The sequence below is a fragment of the Pavona decussata genome, unplaced genomic scaffold (assembly GCF_977016875.1).
Source record: "Pavona decussata unplaced genomic scaffold, jaPavDecu1.1 SCAFFOLD_468, whole genome shotgun sequence".
Classification (NCBI taxonomy): Eukaryota; Metazoa; Cnidaria; class Anthozoa; order Scleractinia; family Agariciidae; genus Pavona; species Pavona decussata.
In genome coordinates, this window is record NW_028145806.1 from 851,969 (window position 1) to 862,500 (window position 10,532).

At 38.6% G+C, this 10,532-nt stretch overlaps 1 protein-coding gene across 1 annotated transcript; it reads right to left on the bottom strand.

Moving 5' to 3' along the window:
• Positions 1-3,176: 3,176 nt before the first annotated feature.
• LOC146450342 (QRFP-like peptide receptor) lies at positions 3,177-5,445 on the bottom strand. The gene has a single exon (XM_085100507.1). It carries the CDS (start codon positions 4,641-4,643, stop codon positions 3,717-3,719), a length of 927 nt encoding a protein of 308 aa, XP_084956633.1. The 5' UTR covers positions 4,644-5,445; the 3' UTR covers positions 3,177-3,716.
• Positions 5,446-10,532: the final 5,087 nt, after the last annotated feature.

Below are 10,532 nucleotides of genomic sequence, written 5' to 3' on the forward strand. Positions count from 1 at the left end.
GGATATTCGTCGAGGAAATGGTTTCAAGTCAGTTTTGCTACTTTTTGCCGAACTGTTCGCTATTTCCTTTTCTGCTTTCAAGTATTTGTGCTTGTTTTGCGAGACAAAAATAGAGTAGCAATGAGTCAACTATAATTCACGAGTCGTCTTTATTGTCATCACTTTCCATCCCCTTGCTCCGACTTCCTCTCCTCTCCAAACTTTTTTCTTTCAAAGATCGCGTCGAGTTGAAAGACGGGAAAACACAACACAAAACAAAACAAAAAAACAAAACAAAAAAAAAAAAAACAAACAAACAAAAAAAAAAAAAAAAAAAAAAAAAAAAAAGAAAGAAAGAAAGAAAAAAGAAAAAAAGAAAAAGAAAACCGGAACGTTTTACGTCCTAAATTTCACCTCGCTCTGTCAACAACGGAAGACTGATATTGCGTTTGATGCCCACCCTTGCAAGGAAACGTCGGCTATTCTTTTAGATGTATGTCCAGTTTTTTCTCACGTGCCCCGCACGTGGACTCAAACAACTCGAAGTAACAATGCGATATTTCCGGCTGTCGCTTCTCTCCGCCGGAAATACGTCTGGGTTCATACCGTGACCAAAATATCTCAAAGCGTGGTCCTATGATGACATATGGCCCATGATAAAATACGGTATTTGCGTAACTCGCTAAATCGCGATCACAATTTCAAAAAGCCGTTCGTTGAAGCGTCATGAACAGACCAGTGGGGGACAAATGACTTCAACGATGACCGCCCGCGATGAAAGGGAATTGGGTCTGGTACTCCTGTTTATTTTTTCAGGAGGCGGGGAACTGAGGTTGGTTTTAACACGGCACCCCGTGCAATTCCATCTTTTTTTTTTTTTTTTTTAAGATGAATCCCCCTCCCCACCCCCCCATCCCCTTCTATCCCCCGCCAAGAGAGGATGTCCTCTCTTGCCCTCCCCCCCCCCCCCCTCATCCCAATCACTATCAAATTTAAGAATGGCTATCGCGCCTTTGAAGCTTAAAAGAAGTTTTTTTTTCCACCCCTCCCCCTTTAAATCCCACCAGCCCAATCCACTTTATAAAACAATAAACGGTCCTTATTCTCGACTGGATTGCTCATAGGTGTTCCACGTATAACCTTCTATCTAGGGCCTTCTATCAGAGAAGGGAACCTAGGATTAGTTCAAAGCTCACAAATATGGGTTCCTGTAAACTCTTTTTTTCCCCAAAAAATTTGACTTCGGCTGGTTTCAAACAATAACGAGCAATGTTCAATACCGGAGCGAGAAAAACGCGGCATAGGCTTTAGGGGACGGGACAAGCGATTTTTTTTCGGGGTGGGGGTGGTGAAATAAATAATCTACAGTTGTTGCTTCTTCATTCCAGTTTTGTTTGGAGGAAGAGTAACTGATATGACGGCCAGATATGTCAGTTTTTAATAAGAAGCATTTCTGTGGACACCGCAGTTTTAGAGTTAGGTTGGGGTCAATCCCTCCATTCCGAAATCTGAACAAAGAACGTTTAGAGCAGTATTTTGTTGCAATGAAGCACATGGGATAACCGCCGCCTGATTGGTTGAAAACTATTTTCCATTTAACTGCGGAGTAACCGAGCGCTTATTGGTAAACGGAATCTGAAGCTTTGTCACCACCTGCTATAATGCCTTTTTGAAAGAATACGACTTGCTATCGTAACCTGTAACGACGTCGTGAATTGTAATAACAGTGGTACTGTACTTGTGGTAACGCCTGCATACTGCAAATTGTAATAACACGCTTGTCGTTATCTCAGTGAGCTATCGCAGACCATACCACCGAATTAGACAAACAAGAAGTATACAGGGGGCATGCTACTAGAAAAACGTGTGGTTCACCAAGAGCCTCCTTGTATAGGTCGATGGTCAAAGAGCAAGTGCCACGAATATTTGGCGTCATTTCAAATGCTTCAACGTTGTATTAAAAGAAACCTTCAACGCTTTAACGTTGTATTAAAAGAAACCTAAAATTAACGAAAAAACCACGCACGACATCCACCCACGCTACGGCGAAATTCTTGAAAGGAGTGAAACTAATTACAAGCGCAGAAAATTTTCTGGAGTCTTTACACTCAAACATTGACAAGAACTCTGTGAACGAAAAGAATGGAGTTCCCAACGGCATATGTGGCGCTGTTAAGATCTCTTGGGAGTCGAAATATGAAGCAGTGATTTTGAATTTCAGATTCATTGTCCCCCGAAGAAGGACCGGAGATACGGTTCGAAAATTTGGGAAACTTTTTAAAGTTTTTTTTAGATCAGTTTTAAGCCCCTTTTTAGCAATTTTAATCATGAACACTGATCGCCAAAAGAGCAACATTAACGGTTCAGTTTTGCTATAAATTACAACCCCAGTGTACTAAAACTGTTCTGATTGTCTCTGGCTATTGACGGTCTGGTTTGGAATAGATTGCCACCAGGAACTGTAGGTTAGCCTTCTCGCATTTTCCTCTCCACAATGCGTTGTCTGGAGCTCGAGAAGATCATGAGTTGTTACTTTCAAGGAATTTTTTTTTGTCGCTGTACTACAACTGTTTCATAACTAAGCTAAGGTATTGCTGCAAAAGTTTCACCAAAAAGGTCAAATTCCTGTGATACTTCTCGTTTCAAGCGTCCGACCGGAATGGGTTCGAGCTTCCCTGAGATGTCAGATTTTGGTTTCCGTATTATTTGTGATAACCTAAATGCAGTCTGATTATGATTGACCAGGCTCCAGAAACGAATCCAAATTTTCGCTTTATCGATCAGGCATAATTCTCCGAGTAATACGTTTTCTTTCTAAGGTGAAACCAAAATTTCAGAGGGCTTTCGTTTGCTTCTCAAAATTACGTGCAAGGTACTCTGCTGCAGTAGTGAGACAACGATAATTTTTTGAGAACTGACTAGTATTATGCAGTATTATCTGAAAGAAAGATGACTTGAGTTTAAAAAAAAAATACACAGTTATAAAATCAAATAACAAATAATAAAGAATAGATGAATCTCTTTTCTCCTAAATGTCACCGCGTTTTCTTGTTTCCAGAACAGACTGCGTTCGACTACAGCTATTCTGGAAGGAAAAATCAAGCTGATCAAGCAGCCGTCATTTGTTGCAAGATTATATCACCAGATGATTATTTTTGTAAAGGAAAAAGAACAAATAATTATTCTTTTCAGTTTCATTGAGAAAACACGACACAATGTATGATCGCAATTCACGACAGCTAAGATTTACCGCATTGCACGAGAATTTACGATTGGTGCGTTATTACAAAGATGCGCGGACGAGTGTTGTTAGAAGTCAATTTACGACAGGTACTAGAAATTACAGCAGTACAAGACTACACGATGCCGTTCAACTCGCGCTTCACGGCTGCTGCCTGTCCAAGACCTTCAGACGGCAGATAGCAAGGAAACGATTAATAGACAGCAAAAATATGACGAGGAATGGCCCAGCTCACGTTCCACATTGCCCCATCTCATAAATGTCAGGGTACAGTTTCCACAGCTATTTGCCAATTTAAAATATCCGCCAGTAACTCTCTGGGAACACGATAAGAAATTTCATTTATTTATTCAAATCATACGGTATATATTTAAATATGTATATAGTGTAAGGACGTATTGTGTTTGCTCAGTGCGTCAGCCACTCATCAGTTTGTATTGGCTTTTAAAATCGGTACATGTGATTTTCATTTAAAATATCGGCTGAGCTGAGATATCTACAGCTTGCAGGTTATGGCATCTTTGAATGCCTTGCGATAGTTTGTACTCTGAAATGCATAAATAAAAGGATTTAGGATAGACGATAGAAGAACAAATACTAGCGAGAAAACTTTGACTACATGGGGTACAGGTCTCCAAATTTCTAATTCTCTGACGACTGAAAACGGTATAAATGATAACATAAATACTGAAGTCACAACGATCGACAGCTTTATAACTTTCTTCTTCTCCTTTGCGTCCACTTCTAATGGAATATTCATTGGCACCACCTTACATTCAAAATACAACGCACGAATGATGCTAAAATAACAGAAGAGTATAATCAACAGAGGGAAGCCAATACAAACGATTATAGAGAAATTCCAATAATACATTCTTTGAGTTGTGCTCCATGTTCGTATACACTGCCTATCTGAGTTGTATTCGTCGTAGTGCACCAAAGGAGAAACTGCAGCTATCGACAAAATCCAAATGGCTGCGAAGAAATAGCGAACAGTGCTCTTTTTAAACTTGAATCTATGACTCAGAGGTTTCACAATTGCGTTGTAGCGTTCCAAGGCGATGACTGTAAGGGTTAGAATAGAGCAGAAAGATGCAGCGGGGAAGAAGGAATTGACCCTACAGAGAACTTGCCCCAATGCCATTGTTGGCATGGGGATCGTTCGGGCCGCGGCAACCGTGTATCCAAGGACATTTGCCAACAGATCTGATGCTGCCAAGTTTGCGAGGAACATGTTCGTCGTGCTGTGAAGAGTTCTCTTTTTGTGTACCACTAAAATGACAAGTAGATTTCCAGCGATGCCAATCGGCAGCACAACAATTGTAATCACCAAAAACGTTACAAAGCTAAAAACTGGAACTTCTCTAAGACCAGTGGATGAATTTGAAGTCCGTTGGTTCTCATGATCAACAGAAATGTTCATTTTCCTCAATCCTGCCCAAATGGAAGCAACGAGGTACTGGTGGCGGTAGAGCGAAGAACTGACTGATGATGTTCAATACTGCTCTCTTTGTTTCTTCTATTACTATTAAATTATCACACAGGGTGTCCATTATATTTTCATCTTTCAATAGATATCCTTACCTAGAACACATATTCCATTGGTTCAAGATATGGTTGACAAGAGACGTACGTACACGCTTCTAACATAAGTGTGATTTCTATCAGACTGGGGGCTGTTTTGAATGAAGCAGCAGTATATTTTGTGTTTTCCTATATTGCTCAGTGAGATATTAGTCATCGTGTCTAAGTCGAAACTCCTTGATGATTAATTGCATCTTATGACTCGGGATATAGTTTCCATACACAATGGTTCTAAACTGATCAAAACGCTGCAACACCTGCTTCACTTTTGACTTGCACAACAGAATCAGCAGTTTATCTTGTGTCCCCTTATAATTAATGTTATTTTATGATTTTTTATGGCTACAGTGAACGACCTCTTATCTTATATGCGTAATTGTTTCCTAAAAGTGAGCTGCCTTCAAATCAACCTTAAAACATAATTGGCAATATTCAACAAAGTTTATAAAATGCCAGCCATCAAAAGGTGCTTTATCATGGTATAAAGCTACCTCAACGTTGAAAATTTTAAATAGACAGTTTCCTTCAATCACTTTCAAAACGTGCCTCGGCAAAATCCATGCGATCAATAATTATAAAACCACATAAAGATAACACGGATAAAATCATAAGGATTTCCTGTTATAAAAATTAGTATAACTGGGTACGTAATAGCGCAAAGGCTGTTAGCGCAATATCCATCCAGCGCACAAGTCACGGACTTGAAATCAAAGAAAACTGATATTGATTATTTTTAACCATTAAAGTTATATTTGGACTGATCTGTATATATTGAGTCAAATAGTTTCCATAGTAACAACTAATGGATTAAGTGTTTCCTATAAGAAGCAAACGACTGTTTTGATGTTCACGGATTGAATAAACTCGAGCGAGAAAACTCTATAGTCAATCAGCCAGTCAATCAATCATAAACTGCTGTCGCATCTTTAAAAACAAAAAATTTCCAAAGTCAATGTAGTTAGGATTGCTGTAGTCGTATCAAAATTAAAGGACTAGATAACTATAATTCTTTGTACGATTCAGCGTTTTTATATATTATTTTAACATTTCTTTGCAAATAAAGAAATGTGTCGTACCGTTGAAACAACACCAAGGCTCGCGTGACAAAAAGATTTCTCTTTGTATTACGGATGCCTGAAAGCACCGTCATCCTTACGGTGTTTTCTTCGGATTTCATGTCTGATTATTTCATGTTATTGTTTCGCGATAACCTTTTTATCCCTCCTAATTGCCAACTGTAAAACCCAGTAATCATGGTGCAATATGCCCATGCGACCTCACACAAGATATCTTGTTGAGTTCGTTAGGGCTTCCTGTAAACTAATCAAATTTCGCCCATGGCATTGTTACAAAAAAAGGTTCCCCTTGTTCTGAGTGAAAAACAGATTAGCAAACGGCTAGTTACTCCCACGTCTAGAGCTCATTTTCTATTGAAAACCACTCCATCATGCTCACGTGACTTTTCAATTGTTGTGTAACAAATATTTCAACATTAAACTTTTAATATTTTTGGACATTCACCAAATAGTCAAACGTTAGTATCACAGGTCCGGTTCGTTATCATAAAAGAGGAAAATATATTGTGGAATGCCTTTCTCCCTCGTTTGCGTTGCAAGTTAGAAAAGAAGACAAGTTGTGCTACAAGCACGACGGACTACTGTCAAATTCCCGAAGCTCTTTATGACAACGATATATAATTTTGCATTCTCTTTTAGCTTATGTACAGAATTTTAGTTCAAATAAAACAAGTTTCAAGGCTTTATTTTTCAATGATTCACCGGTCAAAATCGTTCACAGATCACTGCATTCCAAGACATTCTAGGGAAATTTTGCTAAGAACGTTCTATCAACCAGTTTCACAATGAAAGTAAGCACAATGAAAACAACAGCAGCAACACTGACAATAACAACAGTAATAAATGTTTCTCTCTATTTACTTTATAACTTTAAAAAGATGACGTTTAGTCCGATAAAGATATTATTCTATACTGGTATGCACAGTCATGAAGTCACGGTTATATGATTTTTGTCAAATCGAACAATTTTTATCTATTTATTTCATTTTTTTTTTGTCATACAAGCTAACGTTTGGAACGGCAGTGCGGTAAAAGCTAACTAGTGCCAATGGCAGTACTGGTTACTTAATATAACTAAACACTTAAATCTCACATCTCATCTCACATTTTTTTTTTTTTTTTTTTTTTTTTTTTTGCAAAATTTGCAGATATTGACGATATTGCATGAGTCAGCGAAGCGTGATAAAATTAAGATTGACCCTCTTGCTATTCGCAGAAAAAAATTAAAACATTATTTGTTAATAAAAAACAGAAGAGAACAACAGAACTTCATTCAAGGGCTGTCAAAAAACTGTATTAGGGAACTAAAGCAGGGACGACGGCAACGGTGTTTAATTTGTGCTACTTCGTGATTATTTCAACTCATTTAACTTTTACAGAAACGGCGAACTATCTAGGAACCAAATTGGTAGGAGTGGCGCTCAAGTTAAGAAAGAGAATACAAAGTCATCGTCGTGTGTTTACGTTCTCCACAAAACCTTGAAAACGGTCATTTCATGTTGTTGTTTTGCAGAGGACCGCCAAGAAATGTACCAAAATTTAAAACGCACGTACAGGGTGATTGTCTTTGCTCATTAAACCTGTCGTTGCCGTCGCCGTCGTTGCTAAGTTCCTCATTCCTGCATGTGTATTAACGGCCTCGTAAAGTTTTCCAGCACTGTTCTTCATCTTTCAGTGGACAGAAATGTATGAAACTTGCATATAATTGAAGTGTGGATGAAAATTAATAATTGATGAGTAAAAGACCATCGACTTAAGCAGCTGAGAAAAGAAAACGACCTGGAAAAAATTTAGGCTTGCCATACTGAACGGGATCTACGATACCGGTGCAGTACTCTACCAACTGAGCTATCAAGCCAACTGGGAGCTGGTCATATTGTGAGTTCGTAAGGTACCGGTAGTGGTGAAGAGATGTAAGTGAAAAAATGTATGAAAAACATATATTTCAACTTCGAATGAAATAATCAATAAGTGAGAAGACTATCGCAGTTATCTAGGCAACGTGAGTGAACACCAAAAAGAATTTAGGCCTGAACCGGCTATTTTAAGGGTATGAAATCCGTAAGGTGATTTATTGGATTATTGAAGATTAAAATAGTCGCGATTAAGTTAACCAATTTCGTAAACAAAAATTGCAAGTGCGCCTCATTTTATTTTACGCGGGAATTGGAATTCGCAAAATCGCCGAAAGATTGGTGGTATAATTTTTGCAGGTAACCGTTTTTCTTTCGATATTCGATGAGTTACCTATACGTAAATTAACTACGTACTATTTACAAGGTAAAACAAAACTGAAGAGAATGAAAGGTTGTAAGGCGGTTAATGCAAACCGCTACACACAGACTGTAGTCGTTGCGTCTTGGAAACGCTGTTTTCCTATATCTTGACAACAAGAGATAGAGTATACAGTTTTTAGTTGTGTCCAAAGTAATTCCCAATAGCTTTGTTTTTTGTCTTACTCAAGTTCATGACTGGGAAAAATAGTTGAGCCCCTTTTCTTCATAAGTACAGTATAAGTTATATATGCTCCGTTTTCCTACACGTGGAGTCTCTTCAGTGGGATGTATTTGCTTCGAGTTCCGACTGATTCAATTCTTTCTATTCACCGTGATTGACTATAGCCCCTCATCCAACGGCTCATTTCGATGGATATCCGTTCGGAAGGCGGCAGAAATTCGGCCGGATTAAGTTGCAAAGAAAAACATCTAAAACTTTTTCCAGTGTTAGAAAATTTGGAAGGCTAAATAAGTCTTCAAAAATGCGAAATAAGGTTAGTTGGCATTTTCGTAAAGCCAACAACCGAACAGCTCCTAAATTCGGGGAATAAACTTTCGTTTCCTAAAACCTAAATCCGCAATTTAAATTTTCTGCTAAAACATCGGAACAGGTCAAACTGCATTTTAGGCCTCTTTCAAACGTCGTGCCGCTGCCGTTCCGAACTTAAATCAATTTGACCCGGCAGTGGCAAGGCAGAAGCACTGCAGTGGTTTCAAACGTCGAATTTATTTTATTCGCGCCAAATTCTACAATATAGAAATGCGTAAAACGAGCAAATTTACCCAAAATACATTAAAATAATTTGTGAATTTAGTTCGGCACGGCAATAGCACGCCGTTTGAAACCAAGTCGCGCTACTGCCGTGCGGCACGACAGGGCCTGCCGTGCTACTGCCCTGCTAAATAGTCGTGCCGAGCTTAATTCAGCCTGCCGAACTAAGCGGTTTCAAACGTCGTGCTACTGCCGTGTTTAAGTCGAATTAAATTCTTGAATTTAGTTCGGCACGGTAGTAGCGCGACGTTTGGAACAGGCCTTAGCTTACACAAATGTCGTTAAAAGACCATAAAACGATCTGAAAACAAAATGTTCTGGTTGTGTGCTCCTGTATAGTAATATTTTGTTTCACGACACTTTGTCCGCCAAAACCCAGGGCTCTTTTGCCCACTGACGAAGACTCAAATGCCGGAAACTTTTTTAAGCGCGCTGTTGTTTCTTTCTCCAAGATAGCTTGTAGCTTCGTCAGACATCAGGCTACGCGCGACTGGTTTTTCAATACAGAATTGTTGTGTTTATCATTTAAAAAGATGCATCATGTCAACATCGCGGTTCATTTACGACGGTTATAATAAACATGGAAGTTATACGACCGAGCCTCATTCATAATCCTGGGACAGGACTGACCGGCAAAGATTATGTAAAATTTGGTGGCTCTCGAACAAAGTATATTGCATTTTGTCTGTCATGAAAATACTAAAAATAATGTCCGTGTACTTATAACGAACGTTTCGATTATTGGTTTGCTTTAACTTCCAAGGTGGTAATGTATTGCCACCATATTTGATATAAACAGCCACCAGGTTTTCACTTCCGTGAAAAAAGAAACTAAAGGCTTTTAAACTTTATTAAACTATGAACACCAACGGACTGCAATTTGCCTTGTAAATCAAGGGACAAAAATCTCACTCAGGCAGAGACAAATACAAGCCAGCTCGTTTTTCGCCATTTCCTTTCCGGAAAGAACGGTTCTTTGTTGCTATCTACAGGTAAATATTCCGTTTTGCATGGCCGCGTGGCTTCGAAGAAAAACCTTTTTGTCTTGCAAATAAACATTCATCATGCACTTTAAGTTACTGAGTGCGGTGAGCGCTTAATGGAAATCAACACCGGGTACCATATTGAAAGCTTTGCGCGAAACAGAACAGGTGCCACTTAAGTAACGCTTTGTAGTCCATAATCCTTACTTATCACCAAGCTTCATCAAAAAATCACCAGTGAACGGGTTAACATTTTACTGGTGTTTCATTCACGTTTTCTTTGTCCTGCCTCTTTTTGTCCTAATTCAAACAGACTGTATTCAGTTTGTGAATGGCTCCCTTCTTTCCCCAAGTTCACATTTAGTTTTAAACATGAATAAAAAGTTGATGATTTCCTTTTATATTCTCTCCATGTGTCTGACTGACAGTACAAATATCGTCAGGAGAAAATAGTTGTCAATCTCTAGATTTTTCGTTTAAAGAAACTTGCTGCTGATCGCTATAGATTTTGCATGTGAATAAAGAAAATTTACGTTATTCTCTTCGCCTTTGGCTGGTCAGTATACTAATATTGTAAGGAAAAAACAGGTTTCCATTTGATTGAATTTGTTGTTACACAAC

What these genes read in the sequence shown, in the direction of transcription:
- LOC146450342 (XM_085100507.1), bottom strand. Translation starts at nt 4,643, where the DNA reads ATGAACATTTCTGTTGATCATGAGAACCAACGGACTTCAAATTCATCC.